Source organism: Phodopus roborovskii, unplaced genomic scaffold (assembly GCF_943737965.1).
Source record: "Phodopus roborovskii unplaced genomic scaffold, PHOROB, whole genome shotgun sequence".
NCBI lineage: Eukaryota > Metazoa > Chordata > Mammalia > Rodentia > Cricetidae > Phodopus > Phodopus roborovskii.
The window spans coordinates 12794983-12814719 of NW_026126602.1; the positions used below are offsets into that span (position 1 = coordinate 12794983).

At 39.5% G+C, this 19737-nt stretch overlaps 1 protein-coding gene across 1 annotated transcript in view; it reads right to left on the reverse strand.

The window, feature by feature from the left end:
• The window catches only part of Tmem236 (transmembrane protein 236), a 50538-nt gene extending 31562 nt beyond the window's left edge, over window positions 1-18976 (reverse strand). The window contains exons 1-2 of the mRNA XM_051205744.1: window positions 18585-18976; window positions 1048-1120 (exon numbers count right to left, since the gene is read on the reverse strand). Coding sequence (XP_051061701.1) covers window positions 1048-1120; window positions 18585-18841 — 330 coding nt within the window. The 5' untranslated portion in view covers window positions 18842-18976. The remainder of the gene's footprint in view (window positions 1-1047; window positions 1121-18584) is intronic.
• Between the last annotated feature and the right edge of the window lie 761 nt (window positions 18977-19737).

Sequence of the window (19737 nt, forward strand, 5' to 3'; positions counted from 1 at the left end):
GAGTCTATAGCAATGAAAACAAATGAACTATAGCTAAACATAAAAACAGGAATGACGCTCACATCATACTTTTGAATAAAATAGAAGATATACATTATGTAATCAACAAATGTAGTTACAATTTGACTTCCCCAATAGGAAATTCAAAAAGTAGTTACAAAAGTCATGGTCAAAGTATTCTTGCAAGGAAGGAAGGGAAGGGAGGCAGAGCCCATGGGGCTGCAGCTGCTCAGGCTGCATTTCTTGATGTGAATGGTGCTGGTGTAGAGATCCATTTTGTGACATTCCATTGATACTTTACAGCTATGCTTCAAGCACTTTTCTGTTAATGTGTGACTATTCAATGGAAATTTAATTTAAAAAAAAAAGGACATCTTAGGAAATAGTGGGAAAAAAAGTTATCACACCCCAGACATACCATCATTTTATGAACTGAAACTAGAACTCCTGGGAATGCCTCCCCATCCCCCCCCCATTCTGATGGTGTTTTCCTCTTTCCCAATATCTTGGAAGTTAATAGTGACATTGGTAAGGTTTTCCCTGAAATCCATGCAAAGTGAGGTTTGGCCTGTGAATCTTGACTATAATAGAACTGACCAAGGGTCTGGCAGTCTGCATTTCATCAAAACAAAAGGCTATCAATATAATTAACATGCAAAATATTTATCAGTGGGTAACTTATCAAAGATAATTGTGTAGATAATTGTGAAGAGTGTAGATTGACTGAGTTTTTTTATTCGTTATGACTTTGAAATATACTCTTGGGTCATATGTACATTTACAGAAGTGATATTATTTTGTAATGCCAGAATATCCCTCAAATCATAGACGTAATAATTATCTTACAATAAGGACTATACATATACACACAATCACATATATATGTATATATACATCACATATATATGTACATATATATTAATTTGGAAGAAGATTGGAGTAAAATAAACTGTAGAAAATGTTTGGGCATACTGCTCGTTTTGAAAATCAAAACCATGACATTTTAAGAGCACGAACTCTCGCAGCAGAAAAATGAAAATCGCATACCTCAGTGACCGCTATAGAAAAGCTGAAACTTGGGAGAGTGGTGAGCGCCACACACATCAGCAGCACAGGTCTCCTAGCAAAGGAGAAAAAATAAGCAACAGCAATAACACAGTTCCTGTTACATGTCGCTAATTTCATAGTTCCTCTTTCATTCATCTATAGTTTTTCTAAGAAGCTCACTGCTTCCCTATTTCCATTTCCCAAATGTTTGAGTATGGCAAAAAGTAACATGTGCAGGAAAAAAGGAAAAAAAATATCAGAATTCTTTTCTCCAAACAAGAACTGAGAGATTTCCAAATAGCCCAAATAATTAGTAAACTAGTGATTGAGATAAGAAAAAAATTATCATACTGTATTTTATTATGACAGAGAAAACTCAAACGGATGCTTAGCTTCTTGAATAACAAACGAGACAAAAGATAGAGCTTTTGGGTGTGTATGAGTGCAGACAGGTACAGGGCAGCCTATGAGTGGAGGTCAGAGGATAACGTGATATTATACTCACCTCCACCTTGTTTGAGGCAGTGCTTCTCATTATTTTAACACTGGGTGTGGTGGGCTATCCCATGAGTTTCTGGCAATCTCCACTCCTTGCTTCCTAACTCCCCATAAAAGCAGAATCTGGCCCTTTACGAGGCTTCTACAGGACTGAACACAAGTCCTTATGTTTGTGAGATAAGCACTTAAGCCACTGAGCTATGTTATCGGCCTATCAAAACTAAAGTATTTATCTCCTCTTTCTCTGAACACCTTACATTCGTATAAAGTGCTTCACAGTATTAGAAGTTTTGAATAGTTTTGAACTGGTAACAATTTCTCCTTTCTCTGCCATGTCTCTCTTATCTCAGCTCCATCTCAGACCCAGGCATAATTAATAAGGGAGATAGCAACCCCTCTGTAAGCCACACACAGTGCAAATGGCTAATGATATGTACAATGGGAATTAAAGCTGGTGTATAGGAAACTAATCATTTTGTTCTTTCTAATAGAATAAAAATATAAAGGGGAAAGTTGGCTGCTTTGCTTTCTGTCTCAGATCGGAGCTATATTCCTGCAATGTGAGGCTAACTAAAGGTACTGTGCATAGGGTTCTCATCCTTGGAACTAACTTCTGACAGAAAAAGAAAAAGAAAAGAAAAAAAGGATGTCCAAGGGATTATTCAGGGGCTCTTCTGTGAACAGTCTCCCTCAGTTACCTCAATCATTCCCTTTTTTAATCACCAACCTACTTTTCCAGGAAACTCAATACATACTGTACCAACTGACATCTCTACCTGAATGTTACAGAGGCAGTTCAGACTAGATGTGTCTAAGAGACAATGAAAGCCCTCTCCCCCCAGTCACTCTAACAAATCATCCCATCCTCTCTGACTTCCTGCCAAAATCCAAGTTCAACCTATCCTTTGCTCACACCATAGTCCATTCACTATCATCTCCCATCTGTAACTTTTCTGACAGCATTTCCTGTTAGAGCTTCCATTCTTGAAACCATATAGTGTCTTCCTCTATTAGTCTCTGCCTCATAAGTTGAGACAGGGTCTCTTGCTGAACCCGAACCTCACCCTTTCAGCTAGACTCTGTGCCCAGTGATTTGTATCTGCCAGTTTCTGCCCCCTCAGTGCTGGAATTACAGTACACACAACTATCCATGCCAGGCTTTTTACATGAGAGCTGGGGATTCAAACGTGGTTTCTCATGCTGGCACCCTTATCCATCTCACCATCTCCCCTGAAATCACATTTAAAATGTAAAATGCATTTTGTTGCTATATCTCCAAAGATGGTAGACTCCGGGCAGGGGTGGGGAATTTGTGTTTAATGGGCACAGATATTCAGTCTTGAAAGATGAGAAGGGTTTATGGACAGGTGATTGACAGTATCGGTAGCCCAGCAACACGAATGCTTTTAATACCTCTGAGCTGTACACAAAATGGTTCAGGTCATAAATTTTACGTTATGTATATTTTACTATAATCACAGACATCTCTAATGGATGTGCAACGCAGCTGGAATCACCTGAGCCTACACCTTCTTCAAGAAATCCTCTCTCTCCCTTCTCCTATTTCCCTCCTTTAAAGTGACCTGTCTTCCCCGCTACTTAACTCCAGCCATTCCAGCTGTGTAGTTATCCCAGGCTCTCTCCATGCTGGCTTCTTGCAGTCTCACTCTGTCTGTTTCTCCTGCCAGGGGCTCTCTGTCACATCTACTTTGGTGGAGTCTGGTTCCACATTGTCACCTATTTCTCCTGCCTTGCTCATTTCCCCACATTCCTTCAAGACATCATTTATGCGTTTGACTTTTATGCCTACTTGAAATCCTGCTGGGTTTCTGCTGTTTCTGTTTGTTTTTTCTTTTTTGGTTTTTCAAGGCACGGTTTCTCTGTGTGACCCCTCTGGTTGTCCTGGAGCTCACTTTCTAGACCAGGATGGCCTCGAACTCACAGAAATCTGCCTGCCTTTGACTTTCTGAGTGCTGGGATTAAAGGCATGTGCCTCCACCACCCAGCTTTTCTTCTGCTTTTGTTACTTGCCCTCTTCCTCTTTCTTCATCTCACAAAACTGAACTTAAATGGCTTATTCTTTGTTTCCATCATCTCAATACTGTTTCTGAATCATTTCATGTATAAAAACCAGCTAGGAATCTAGGGACTCCTGAGGTATCCTCTCAGGTTAAATCTAAATGAATAAAATAAAATACAGACTTTCATAACAGATTAAAATGAAATTAATTCCATATGCCTCCAACCTTCTTACAGAATTACATACAATTATTCAAGTTCTTTTGGACTTTTTATCACAGTAATGCATGTAGCTGCCTACTGATGTAGGACTCCCAGCTGTGGAGTCCTTAAAACCCGATGGAAACTCTGATCACTTATAATATCAATGTAGTTACTATTGTGTACCAGAGTCTAAAATAGCTGCTATATCTGCCATGTGACATGGATAGATCTTGTGATAAGTTATATTTCCTGATCATGGTGCTACAGGTTGTTGCCAACATTTATATTGTGTAAAATGCTAGTTTTCACTGACAAGATATTTATTTATAATCTGTTCCAGTACCTTGGAACACAACCTCATTTGGAAATCAATTTTTACACAGAATGATTCAATTAAAATAAGATCATTAGAGTGGGCCCTAACCCAATCCAACCAATATTCTTATAATACACACTAGCATAGAAAGAAGATATGGAAACATTGGGAGAATGTGTATGGCAGTAAAAGCAGAAATCTTGGTGATTCCCGCATTAGCCAAGGAGTGCCACAGACTACCTAAATCCAGCAGAGGCTAGGACAAAGGTCGGAAATAGAGCTCCCTCACATCCCTCAGCACTAATCCAACCAATACCTTGTCTCAGGCTTCTGGACTCTAGTCCAGAGAACAATAAACCTGTGTTATGTACCCTGCGGCTAAGGGTACTTAGTTCTAGCATGTATGAAAAGTAAGTAGAGATTTGCCACTGGGAGAGAGATGCTGCTGAAATATCTGAAAAAGCAGGTTTGACTTTAGAAGTTAGTAATGGGGAACTTTGCAGATGTGCAGCAGAAAAGCATAGAATGCCTAGGAAAGGTTGGTGGCAGAAGTGCAGGTATAGGAGATGCTGGACAGGGCTCAGAGAAAACAACTATCATCTCTAAAAACAGACATGCTTGTGAACAGACAACTGCTAGAAGTTTGACTGACAAGGAACTTCTGATGTGTAAGGTAGAAACAAGGGACAGCATGATTGGGGCTGGAAGACTGGTTCAGAGAACAGAACATCCAGCAACAGAAAATCATCCTCAGGACTTAAAACTGAATGGAATTTTCCTTCCTAAGCTTGATTGTTTTTGAAACCCATTGCTTTCCCTCTTCTTATTTATCTCTCAAAGAATGGTAATGTCTGTTCTGTCCCACCATTGTATTTTAGAAGCAACCTACTTTTTTTTTCTTTCTTTCTTTTTTTTTTTTTTATTGCTTTGGATCCTATCCTGAATCTGGCTCTGTAGACCAGGCTGGTCTTGAACTCTGCCTCTGCCTCCCAAGTGCTGGGATTAAAGGTGTGTGCCATCAGCACCCAGCCTGCAACCTACTTTTTTAAAGATTCATGTTTTTTTTTGTTTTTTTTTTTTTTTTTTTTTTTATGAGCTTGTGCGTGTGTGCATGCATGCATTTGCAGGTGCCTGAAAAATCCAGAAAAGGCAATCAGATCCCCTACAACTGGATGCTGGAAATTGAACTTGGGTTCTCTGCAAGAGAAACAAGCATCAAGCATTTTTAATTCATCTCTCCAGAGTCACTGATTGGAATTTTGACCCAGGACAGTCATTCCCCAAGATTGTTCGTAAGATTGGATCACTTTGAGATGCTGTTTAGATAAACTTTTGAACACAGAATTGATACTGAAATTAATAAGGCTTTTTGAGATATTGGGATGAGTACACTCTCTGCAAAGAAACAATGTGAAGTTTGAGGGTTCAGAGGATGGGACGCTGTGGAGTTAAGTTTGTACCCCAGTTATGGTTGAGTCCCTATTTTCTAGTCTCTCAGAACATAAGCTATTTGAAAATAGTGTTTTTAGTAAAGTAAGTTAAAATATGATATCAGGATAGATTTTAAGTCAATGTTATGGAAACATTTTTGAAAGCAGACATGCACTAAGTAACTTCTAGGAGAGGAAAGATGGGGAAAATGTCATGTGAACATGGAAATCAAGATCAGGGAATGGAAAGATAACCAGCCATCGCTATACATTCCTGATGAATGTGGAGCATGCTCTCCCTCATGTCTTTTCAAAAGGAACCAGCCTTGCTAACACTTTGACTTCAGACTCCTAAATCTCTAAAAATTTGAGACAGAAAATTCTGTTATATCTTTGTTCTAGCGATTCCAGAATATTGCCGAATAAAAAAAATTCAGCTAGAGGTATCAGTGAATCTTTGAATGTCTACTTATGTTTAAACTAACTTATGTGTATACTAACTACACACAGCATGGGGGGAGGGAGAAATCTTGTGGGCATGGCAGCAGGTGCACATTGAAAAAGTGCAAGCCCCATGACTTCAACAGCCATTACCACTGAGTGGGCAATGAGAAGACTCTCCCAGGAGTTGAGTACATTATTAGAAGACCAAACTCAGCCAAGCCACAAGGGGTTAAAACTTCCTGTTTGTGCAGCAAATTTTTGCCCTGAGATTACTCATGGAGGAAGTTTGGTGGGGGAGAGGTCAGATAATTACTTGGGAAGTGACTTTCTGCTCAGAAACTTGTAAGATTCTCTTTTCTCTAAGTCATTAAATCAGTTTCCTGCCTGAGGCTCCCTTGAATCTGTTCTTGCCTCCCCCAACAGAACACTCCTGTACAGTCTTCTAGGTTGCTACTAAATGCTGAATACTGTGGTAAAACATGGTATGTCCATCACTCAAACTCCACAAAAAAAAAAAAAAAAGGTTCTCACTGATGATGAAGCTGATGCTGAAGGTTTAATTAATGTATTCCTGGTCATCCCATAGGATGTAAAAGCTGAGTTCTAATCCAGGATGTTCTGACTGCATATCTCATGTTCCCAATGACTGAAATGCTCCTTTCTTTTCAGCTAGCTCTTTTAAAAACACATTGATCTCCTCCCATTCCTTAAAACATGTGTGCTTCTTCCATCAGCGCATCTCCCATCCTCACCTATGGAGATGTCTTCTACTTTCATCTTTCCAAGTTCAGCTCAAAGTCTACATTGTGAGCTTCCGCTCTTCGCTGAAACCTGTGGCCATACATACCCAAACCTGAAAACCTGCTGCATGCAAGGCACCAGAATGGAGTGAGGCAGGGTGGTGGGGTATAAAGAATGATTTTTAAAGGGGGTGGTAAAGAAACTAGTAAAGTGCTTGCTGTACAAGTGTAAGGAGCCAAGTCAAAAGCCAGGCACTGTGGTGTGTTCCTACAGTCTTAGCTCCAGGGAGGCAGAAACAGATGAAGGATCCCAGGGCCATTCTAGCCAAAATAGCAAGATCCTGGTTCAGTGGGAAATCTGTCTAAAAAGAAAAAAGTTAGACAGCAATGAAGAAAGATACCTGGCATCAAGCCCTGGGCTTCACACATGCACACATATGTGCACACGCATGAATGCGTATACCACACTTACAGACATACAATAACAAAAGCCTTCCTTTAGTGTCAGTGTTACATCAGTATTTCCCCTGCATAATTGTGTAATTTCTACAGTAGACTCCAAATCTTTGAGGAAGGGTGCAGTACCCAGTGTGGTAAGAGATTTAGTTGCTTGGGATTAGCATCGACTAAATGGAGAATTTGTATAATGATATAGTTTGGAGAGGTATGTAAAGGTTAGAGGATAGACAGTCTTGAATGCTAGGCTAAGTCCTGGGATATGGTAATTAGAATCCTGGATGTCAGTTTGGAAACAAGCCTGCCAGGCAGTGAATGACTAATCTTTAAATGTTTATTTAGAAGAGGACTGCACTAATGAGAAATGGGAATTGCAAAGAAGTCCAGTAGATGAATTTGTAGTTATGCATACAAACCTTTCATTTGCTTAAACCAATAGAGAAGACTGTTAGATTATTGTGAACCTGAAGAATTTCTGGTAAGATCATTGAGGCTAAGACATCTTGTGTGACTTAACAGGAGGTAAGGAAATTACTTCAGCTCACTTGCAGACAACACAAAATCAAGTCAGGCCACAAACTTCGAGTGACACTATCAAGATTTTAAAGGTTTCAACTGAATAGAGAAGTGATTAAAACTGGTATAATTATATTTAATAGGGATAAGAGTAAACTACTGGCGGACAGGCCAGCTGCCTGCTGTCTCAGTTCCCTTGGGCAGACACCCAATGCCTAACCACAGGCGGTGCCTGCCAGAAAACCAAATGGGCTTCCCACAGACCTTCTCCACTCTGTGTCCCCCCACACACTATCCCCAAGCCTCTCCCCTCTTCTTCACCATAACCCAGCCTCCAACTCAGGTGGAAACTCCCTGCTGCACCACAGGCCATACCAGGACTCCAGGTAGGATGGCTACCTGTAGCCCTCCTCCACACTCTCAGCACCTCTCTTCCCACATACAACCCCCAAATCCTCCCTCCCCTTCTATGTACCATTCTTCAACTCAGGCAGAGTCAGGCCATACAGGCCAGAAGACCAGAGAGGAAACAGAAACCAAGGAACAAAAGACCTATCCGACAAAGACTAACCTAGAAATCAGCACCTAGACATATAATTACCCCAACCCCAGATCCATAGATTCCAGTGAAAGAACATAACAAACAGCAGCCAGAGCAATATGTTACCACCAGAGCACAGGTCCCCTACTACAGCAAGCCTTGCATATTCCAACACAGTTGAAGCTCAAGAAAAAGACATTGAAACAAACTTTATGAAGATGATAGAGTTCCTTAAAGAAGAAATGAATAAATTATGTAAAGAAAGTAAGTGAAAGATGAAAAAATGGAAGAAATGAATAAATTTTTTAAGAAAAGCCAGGAGAAAACAAACAGTTAAAGGACACTAATAAAACTATTCAAGACCTGAAAATGGAAACGGAAGATATAAAGGAAACACAAAATGAGGGAATTATAGAATTGGAAAATGTAGGTAAGTGAACAGAAACGACAGAGCCAAGCATCATCAACAGAATACAAGGGATGGAAAAGGGAATCTCAGGCACTGAAGATACAATAGAAGACATAGATTTATCAGCCAAAGGAAATGCTAAATCTAAAAACTTCCTGACACAAAATATCTAGAAAATCTGGGATACTATTAAAAGACCAAACCTAAGAATGATAGGAATAGAAGAATAATCCCAGCTCAAAGTTACACAAAAATGTTTTCAGCAAAATCATAGAAGTTTTCCTAACCTGGAGAAGGAGATGCCTAGAAAGGTAAAAGAAGCATACGTGTGGTGGTTTGAATAACTATGGACCCCGTAAACTCACGTGCTTGAGTGCTTGGCCATAGGAAGTGGGTACCATTAGGAGGTGTGGCCTTGTTGGTGTAGGTGTGGTCTTGTTGGAGGAATTATATCACTGTGTGGGCAGGCTTTGAGCCCTTATATTTCCTCAAGCCATATCCAGTGTGGCAGTCTCTCCTGCTGCTGCATGCAGATCAAGATGAAGAACTCTCAGCTCCTCCAGCACCTTGTCTGCCTGCACACCACCATGTCCTGCCATAATGATAATGGCCTAACCCTCTGAAACTATAAGCAATCCACCCCAATTAAAAGTTTCCTTCATAAGAGTTGCCATGGTCATGGTGTTTCTTCACAGAAATAAAAATCCTAACTAAGACAATACAGAACACCAGACAGACTGGACCAAAAAGAAAGTCCTTTCACCATATAATATTCAAAACACTAAACATACAGAACGAATAAAGAATATTAAAAGCTGTAAGAGAAAAGGACAAAGTGACATAAAGGTAGACTTATTAGAATTATACCTGACTTGGCTATGGAGACTCTAAAAGCCAGCAGGGTCTGGAAGAAGTCCTGCAGGCTGAAAGAGACGTAAGACACCAGCCCAGACTACTGTACCCAAAATAACTTTCAATCACGATAGATGGAGAAAACAAGATATTCCATGATAAATTCAAATTGAGACAATATCTATCTATAAATCCAGCCCTTCAAAAATACTAGAAAAAAAACTCCAACCCAAAGAGGCTAACTACACCCATGAAAACACCATTAAAACCCAAAGAAAGGAAATGGAAGCACACACACACACACACACACACACACACACACACACACACACACACACACACACGCCCTACCACCACCACCACCACCACCACAAACAACAAAATAACAGGAATTATCATTTGTCACTGAAATCTCTTACTATCCATGGTCTCATTTCCCCAATAAAAAGATACAGATTAACAGAGTGAATGTGAAAACAGGATCCATCATCCTGCTGCATACAAGAAATAGAACTCAACATCAAAGATAGACAATACCTCAGAATAAAGAGTTGGAAAATATTTCCCAAGCAAATGGACCTAAGAAGCAAACTGCAGTCATAAAATAGAAACAAAGAAAACAATACAAAGAATCAAGGAAACAAAGAGGTCATTCTTTGGGGAAATCAACAAGATAGACAAACTCTCACCCAAACTAACTAAAAGATGGAGAGAATCTCCAAATTAACAAAATAAGAAGTGAAAAGGGGGCATAACAACAGACACTGAGGAAATCCAAAGAATCTTTAGGTCATACTTTAAAATCCTGTACGCTACAAAATTGGAAAATCTAAAATAATGAGTAATTTTCTTCATAGATACCACTTACCAAAAATCAGATAACCAACTCAATTTGACCTATAACCCTTAAGGAAATAAAAGTAGTCATTAAAGTTTTCCTAATCAAAAAGAGTTTGTGTGGGGGTAGGGTATGGATTGTAGGAGCCAAAGGACTGGAGAACACCATAAGAACATGGCCCAAAGAAGTCAATTAAGCAGGGCTCATAGGGCTCACAAGACTGAAGTGGCAACAACAGAGTCTGCATGAGTCAATACTAGGTCCTCTGCATATATGTTATAGTTGTTTGTAAGTAAGTCTTTTAGAAGTCTCTGCTTTGAAGTAAGTCTTGTAAAAGTTTCAGTTGACTAGACCCTTAGTTCTAAAACTGGGGCCATGAATACAAATTAAGTCAATGGTATTGAGTTGATGGTTTAAGTCAGTATTTGCATCAAATGGACATTAAGAAACAATATCCAGACATGGTAAAGCCAGACAGCATCCCAAGGAGACTTCCAAAACTGTACAAAGTACAGGGATTATGTGTGAGAAGAACTGGTATTCTATAAACTGAAAAAAGTCAGAATGGCTAGGATCATGTCTGAAGACAGTGAGGTGACATGAATACCTTTATGTGTCTGAAAACCTTTGGGACAGATACAGTGTGCACCTAGAAAGTCACCTGGAGACACATCATGGAAATGGCAGCTTATCTTTTTGACAATGGGTAATATGCTTAAGGAACATAGAGAGGGGATGTTGGGAGCAATGGGTAGATATCCTGGCCATGGCCAAGCTCACTGATATACACAAGGAAGCAAAGTCTTGGAAGTAGATCAGGAGGTAAGCTGATGGTGGCAGACTTTTTCTGGTAAATAAGAAAAACCATTCTGGTAATTAAAACCACAAAAATATTAAGCTCCCATTTTGAAGGGGGGGTAGATAGACGGTCTATCTATCCTGTAAGAAATAGTTTAGACACTGAGTTCTCAGATTTCTTCCAGCCACCAAGTTGATTTTCAAGGGACAAAGCTGATGTTCAAAAAGCTTTATTCAAGAGCAATGCAGCCATGAGCCACAAAGTGATGATGTAGACCATGACTGAGATATATGACAGCAATCTCAAAGATGACAATGGAGTTGAAAACTCCTCTCACCTGGTGATGCCATAGCCAGCTTATAGTCGTAACACAAGGATTTACCCAGTCATTTGTGGTGATGTATATATACTACATGTGTTGTACTGCCAATCATAAAATAGACTATATACAAACCATGTACAGTACATAACACCAAAATGTTGATAAGCATGTTAGTGGTTTCTACGATTACTATTCTAAACTTTTATTGTTGTTCTATATTATACTCCTACTTCTTAAGCAAGCTGCTAAGAGTGGCAGAAGTGCAGCATTGGAATTTACAGAGCAAGGATGGTTAAGGGTACAGGGGTGCAGACTGATGGGAAGGACAACAATAGGGTGGCACAGTTAACACCACTTAGCTGCATATTTCAAATAAGAGAAAATTAATACCTTCAGTGCAGAGTTGAGAACATTAAAGACATATATATATATATATATATATATATATATATATATATATATATTTACCCTAACCTGATCCTTATATCTCCTATACATGTATTGAAATGCCTTAGTGTGCAGCCAAAATGGGTCTAATTACTATGTAACAACTTAAAAGAAAATACACCTAAATATTTCAATTAAAAAAACAAAACCTTTTATCCACACATAGTGGTACATACTTCCAATTCTAGCACTTTCGCGATAGAAGCAGGAATGAAATGAATTCAAGGCCAGTGTGGTCCATATAGCAAGATTCTGTCGCAAGAATAAAAAACAAAAAAAAAAAAAAAAATTGGGGTGTAGTTCAGTGATAGACGACTAGCCAGCCTAGCATGCATAAGGCCTTGGCTTTGATCCTCAGTACTGCAAACAAATAAAAATATCCTCAGCGGTACACAGTATGTGTAGAGGACTCAGGCACTTATTTTTATTTATTTTTTATTTTTTATTTTACATGTCAATCCCAGTTCCCCCTCCCTCTTACCCTCTCTGCCTGCTCACATGTACCCTGACCACCCTCCCCTCCAATCCCCCCACCCCAATTCCACATGTAGGGCAATGCCATCCAGGTGGGGTCATGTAGATCTTTCAAGTCATCTGAAGTAGGGACTAGGACTTCTCTCCTGTCTCTAGGTTAAGGCAATATCCCTCCATGGGGGATGTATCCGCAAGGTCCTTTTGTGCACCAGAATATATCCTGGCTCCACTGTCCAAGAACCCTTAGACTGCTCAAGCCTTCTAGCTGAGACCCATATTCAGGGGTTCTGAGTCAGTCCCATGCTGGATTTCCAGCTATCAGTCTGGGGGCCCGTTAGCTCCTCCTTGTTCAGGTCAGCTATCTCTATGTGTTTCTGCAACCTGGTCTTGTCCTCTCGCTCTGCATCTGGATTCTAGTTCTAATCAGTGTTTAGGTATGGGTGTTTCCTTCTGTTTCCAACAGGTACTAGATGAGGACTCCATGATGGTGGATAAGTTAGTTGTTGATCTCACTATCCCGGAAGGGCATTTACGGTAGCCTTTCCACGGTTGCTCAAATTGTTAGTTGGCGGCAGTCTTGTAGGTCTCTAGACCTTTCTTTAGGTTCAGTTTTCTCATCAAACCAATAATGGCTCCCTCTTTTATGTTCTCTCTCTCTCTCTCTCTCTCTCTCTCTCTCTCTCTCTCTCTCTCTCTCTCTCTCTTCTATTCCTACCCTGACTCAATCTTCCTAGTCCCACGTGCTTTCCTCTCCTCCCCTTCTCTTCTTCTCTCTCCATTCACTGCCCCCCCTACTTCCCATGTTCTCTGGGGGTATTGTTCCTTCCCCCTTCTGTGAGGGACTTTATGTGAATCTCTTAGAATACACCTTGTATCCTAGTTTCTCTGGTGGTGTGAATTATACGCTGCTGATCCTTTGCTCTAGGTCTAAAATCCATATACGAGCAAGTACATACCATGTTCCTCTTTTTGTGACTGGGTTAACTCATTCAGGATAGTTTCTTTAAGTGCCATCCACTTGCCTGCGAATTTCAAGATTCCATTGTTTTTTCTGCAGAGTAGTATTCCATAGTGTAGATATGCCATATCTTCTTTATCCATTCTTCAGTTGAGGGGCATCTAGGTTGCTTCCAGTTTCTTGCTATGACAAATAATGCTGCTATGAACATAGTTGAGCACATGTCTTTGTTGCATGGATATGGTTCATTTGGCTATATGCCTAAGAGGGGTATTGCCAGGTCCTGTGGTAAACTAATTCTCATTTTCCTGAGGAACCGCCATACTGATCTCCAAAATGGCTGTATGAGTTTGCACTCCCAACAGCAGTGGAGGAGTGTTCCCCTTTCTCCACATCCTCTCCAATATAAGTCATCACTGGTGTTTCTAATTTAGCCATTCTGGCAGGAGTAAGATGGTATCTCAAAGTTGTTTTGATTTGCATTTCTCTGATAGCTAAGGATGTTGAACACTTTCTTAAGTGTCTTTCAGCCTTTTTGATTTCCTCTGTTGAGAATTCTTTCTTCAGTTCTGTACCCCATTTTTTAATTGGGTTATTTGGTGTTTCCGGCACTTATTTCTTGAAGTCATCAAGAAACTTTTTCTTGATGGGTGGTGGTGGTGCACACCTCTAATCCCAGCACTGGGAAGGCAAAGGAAGGTGGATCTCTGCAAGTTCAGGGCCAGCCTGGTCTACAAAGGAAGTTGCAGGACAGGCTCCAAAGCTGCAGAGAAACCCCATCTGAGAAAACAAAACAACAACAACAAAGACACATTTCTTAGAAGGTATTCTGTCTTTAAACACATCACTGCACTATCCTATTCAAAAAAGGACTAGACAAGAATGAGGGATGAACAGAGTTCCATAACCACAGTCATAATTAGCAAAATGTTCCTTGTGTTCCTTAAACAAACTCAGGACAATGGCCAGACACTGCATCTGAATATATAAAACCATGAGGAAACCTGCCAGAAAATCAAATCCTTGGTGGGACTGGAAATGAAGGTCCAACAGGGGAAAAGGGAGCTGGTCCACAAGAGGAGAAATGATGGACTATGAAGACTTATTGCACATGGCAGGTAGAGACCCAAAAGTGTAGCTTTTGCTGACCAGTGGAATAGAGTAGGGTAAAGAAGGAAAGCCTGTGGTCCAGAATGCTGAAGTCACTGATTCTGAATAGAGAGGAAAGTGTCAGCCACAACAGAGCACTGATAAAGTAAATATCTAGAAAGCACAGATATATGGATCAAGGTGTAGATGCAGCTCAGATGGCAGGCTGCCTGTCATACCTCAAAAACATCCATTATAATCATAAATAATATTAGTAAAAATAATAATAAAATGGTTACTGACATCCTATTGAAAACAGTGTGCTGCATTCCCTGCAGATTAGGCCAGTCTGCAATGCAGTACTGATGTTACAGGTGCTATGTGTCCTAATGAAGGGCTCTGGAGACAGAATCCAAGGGATATTCTTGTGTGATCTGTTAATTTTTGTGACTCACTTTCCTCATTTATAAAAGGGGAGTTATGCCTCTTAAGTATCAAATTTAGGGAATTGACTGGACTGATGAAGATAACATGTTCAGAAGTGTGCATGGCATATAAGAAGTGATCAACAAATATTTGTTCTTATTTTACTGTGATGACACCACCACTGTCATTTCCACTGCCTGACACAAAGCAACAGCACAATCTCACCAAACTGTTACTCAAAAGATGGCCTTTCAAACTTCGAGATACTGCAGATTCCTACATTACAGTCTGAAAGAGATGAATTATGAAAAAGAGTAGGAAGGATCTCTGAAACCCAGCTCTGGGTCCTGAGGCAATCAGGGAATTTCCACAAATCCTACAGAGCTGTCTTGTCCCCAGTGAGCCTTCAGGTCCTCCAGGAAAGGCTCTCTCTTATGGGTTGGGTATTAACTTAAGTAGCTTTTCTTGATTCCACCTGGCCTCTCCCTAATCCATATGAATGATAACAGGCAATGAAGAAAGGAATAATGATTCTAAAAGAATGAGGAAGTGTTTGGCACAAGTGAAAGTTCAGACTCTACTGTTGACTTAGTGTGTGTCTTCAGCTCTGTGACTCGCTTCCTCTTTATAAAAGATTTAGAGCCACCTAGTCAATTTGCAGCACTGTCCAGTAGGTCACAAAGAAAGGGAAACTCAAAGCAGTTGTGTAAATGCAAAAAAAGAAATTACTTTTGAGGTTATAATGGTATAGCTATACGGGTTCTTGTGTTCAAATAATAAAAGAGATCCTAAAAATTCTTCAAAATCTAGGAGTACCCTGATAGAATCTACTTTTCTTAAATTTTATCACAACATCTTTCATGTCTCAAGATTACTCTATGGATTAAACAAGTTCTCAGTTTAAGTGGATATAATCAGTTTGACTGGAGAGCACTGATATTTATATAATGCTTTGAGACACTCCATTAGCAATTTGAGATGCACAGTCACATGCTATTTTTCTTCCTTTTTTTTTTCTTTTATACAAAACCCCCAAAATGGAAACTAGATGGTCCCTGTTTGGTTCTTGAGAAAACTAAAGCTCAGAGAATATAAATAACTCACATCCGACAATGTCAAATGTGAGATTTCAGTCCATGTCTGCTCTTTCTTACCTCTGTTCTTTGGACAACTAAGGTTTAATATGCCATACATGACTGCACTTGTGTAAATGCAAAAACAACTTGGAGGTTATAATGGTTTCACTATGCTGCCTTTCATATGTTTAAATGACAAACAAAATATCATTGGAAATCATGTTATGAGTACTACTTAAATGCACATCTTTGGGAGAAATATATTTTAATGCCATTAAAGTAGACCATGGCTGGCCTTCAAAATCAAAAGGAAGAAATAAAAAAATTTCCTAAAATAGAAGAACTTGCACAGAATCAGATAACTCTGGGGTTACAGATCCCAGACCCACCTTAAAACAGCTGTATCTCTTAACAAAGTTATCTCTTTAAGTTTCTATTGCTCCAGATAGAACATAAGGACAGCAACACCTAACTTCGCTGAATTGCCATAAAGTCTAAATATAGCTTTGCTGAGTATGTAAAACGCTTACAAGTTGTTTTCATGAGCTGTTTCCTCTCTTTAATGACACTAAAAGGTCATTACTAGGTAGTGTTCATGAATGAGCTCATGAGGAAGTAGTTGCAGAGTCCACTGAAATTACAGATAAACTGGTATCTATGAAAAACCATTTACAGCACCTGTGGTCAGCCTCACCCACAAACAGAAACAAAAGACAGGGAGAGGATTCCCCAGAAGAACTCACTGAAAGGTGAAGTTGTGGCAACAAACAAAGACCCTTTGATTCACGGACTGCTTGGGACAGATGTGTAAAATGAAGTTTGAGCGGACATCAGAAGAGTGACAGTAGTGCACCATGCATTGAAGATGAGCAACAAAAGGCTTCTCAGTCTCAATTACCCTGAAGGGCAAGACCTTGCTCATCAGAGATAGTGCAGAATAGTGGTTGGAATACTGGGTATGGACTGAGACAGGCCAAAGCCCAATGCCCAGTTCTATTACTTTCTAGACTAGCTTTGGGAAAGTGTACTAAGTTTTTTGAGGATCAGTTTTCTTCTGGAAATAGTAATGACATATCCATTAAAAACATCTATTTTTTGAAGTAAAATACTTGTATGAGGTGGTACAGAATTAAGAAATAAGAATCCAGGTATAACACCCTCAAACACAGATCCGTGAAAAAGCAATTATAGCTTAACACTCATATTGATAATAAATTATATGGGAAAGTTGGCCATCTGAATAACATTAAGAGTATAAGGTACTAGAGAAACGAGACAATGTCAAAACAAGCCATCAAAACCAAGAGTCTTGGGGAGGGGTTCACTGCAGTAGACTATTGTCCTACTGTTCCATTCTCACTGTCATAGGAAGGACCCTTTCCTTATCCAACAGTTTTTTTTTTTTTTTTTTTTTTTTTGACAGTCAAAGGAATTCGGGGTATATGGTCCACATTTAAGACACCCCATTTGTGAACCTGAGGCTCTAGCCAGGGTTGGAAAGTCTCTGCCTCTCACTGACAAAAGCAGTTCCAAGCATAAAATGATTTAGTTCTGAGACGCCTTGCCCTTAGGGGACAGAAAATGCCCTGGCAAGTTTGAGGGAGCCACATTCAGTGTCAGAACCTCAGGAGCCCTTGGTAAATTCAGCTCTCTGTTTCAGCATCCTTCCAAAGATTATTCTACTGCTGTATGTGTGGCGTTTATGTTTCTGTCCTAAATTATATTACAAGGCTTAGCTCTTCCTTTTTCAAATTCTCTATACACTGCCCACCTACAAAGGATGAGTAACAAAGTAACAAAGAGAATTTAAGTCATCAGAGAAAACAAAGAAATTCCAGATAATTGAGAACTAGATTTGAAGATCTAAAAGGAAAAATATAGTAGTAAAAGGATTGTTCTCAAGCTCACCAGCCAAAACTGACAGGAAATGCCAAATAAGGTGACTTCTTTGTTGTTTTCACTTTCTCTCTCTCTCTCTAAAGAGTCAGGGTCTTGCTATGTAGCCCACGCTGACCTATAACCCCCTAGCTCCTGCTACCTTAGCCTCCCGATTGATTGCTGGGTATGCAGGCACATGCCACTGAACCTGGAGACATCAAATCTTTACCTAAGGTAATTCTGTATTATTGAAGTTATATTTTCTCCCTGCAAGGGTTAATAGGACTTAACACCACTTTAAGCATTTTTTTTTTTTAAATCTTGGTAATCAAGTTGCCTTAAAAAAAAATCTCAGTTAATGAACGGCCAAATTGTGCCTTAGACCCACAAAGTGCAGTGTAAACCATAGAAGGAAGTGCTGCTTTCAGTTTGGCACAGAAGTGAGATTCTGCATGCTAATGTTCTGGTCATGCTGTGTGCAGGGCAACTCTGGAGACTTTGTACAGTTCAGAGTACTGAGAAAGTACTGGCAACATTCAAATCAGCATACCTTGTTAACACACGTAATTTGTTATGCAGAAAAAAGTGATCATAGAAAATACAGCAATAGCATAACATCAGTATGTTTATATAGAATATATAAAAGATACCACAACATCAATACATTTCCAGACAGTGAGTGCAGTGTCATCATTAATCTAATACACACTTGTGCTAAGTTCATTTGCTTGGCACACATGCACACATCACATTCATGAATTAAAAACATGGCAGGAACTCCCTGCTAATGAGCTCTTTTACTTACCATCCTATAATTTTTTTGTAAAGATGCCGTTTCTTGTATAAGACAACTTTTATTGGAACCCAGATCAAGAGACTCACTGCAGCCACATAGGCAATGGAACAGGAAACAATCAGCCAATAGTGGGTTCTGTCAGATGTAATCTTTGTCTTCTGATAGGAAGAAGCAAACTGTTCCATTGTCACCAGGGTAGGAATGGAGAAGGCAGCAAACTCCAGAAGCTCAAAAACCACCAGCTTAATTATTTTTCCAGAAACCATCCTGAGGAGCAGCAAGCAAGCCAAGTATCTGGCACTCCTCTGTTGACTGTGAGCAGCATATGAACATACACTGGGATCAGGTTCCTTGTACTCGCATCGCTAACCAGGGATTTTATTCTTTTATTGACCCTCATGGTTCAGTGATCTTCTGACTTCACAACCATAGTCTCTTAAAGAAACAGAAGCACTGTGGAAGCTACCACTAAATGCATTCACACATCTATTAGAAGTCAAGAGAGCTCTCAAGCATGGACCACTGCTTAAAAACAGACATTTTTATATTTGTTTGCTTTTTATTATAATGTTTATGGGCAATTTGGCACAAGTCATTTATATAATAATATATATAATATATACTTTAGTAGGTATAATTATTAGAATAATGTAATTCTATAGTTGAAAAGGATAGATTTCATTTACTAGATTACATCTATACTTTTAGTTCCATTTTTATTTGTAAGTAAATTCATGCACAGAGGTACTCAAACTCTTAAGTCTTCATCTTCAATTCTACTCTGAATTCTTCAAAGTTCTGAGAAAGGCAGTTTGGATTTAGTTTATCAGCTTCCTAACCAGGATCCCTCCTGATAGAGTATTCATTCATTATTGCATGGTGATGGGTGTGCAACACAAATTTACACTGTTCTTCATTCACTGGTCAGGAAACTTTCATAGTACTATTAGAAACCTGTTATCAGGATTTCCACATTCAGAGCTCCGTATCTTGTCTAAAAAATCACATGAAATATGTAAAATGCATAACCATATGTGAAGGATACTTTCCTCGTAAAACTTAGTGGAGGCCCCACGATGATCATTTCACTTGGTATTATGGTGTGATAATGACTGACAGAGCTGCCTGTTCTGAAAGTGTTCATAGTCCAATAGAAAGAACA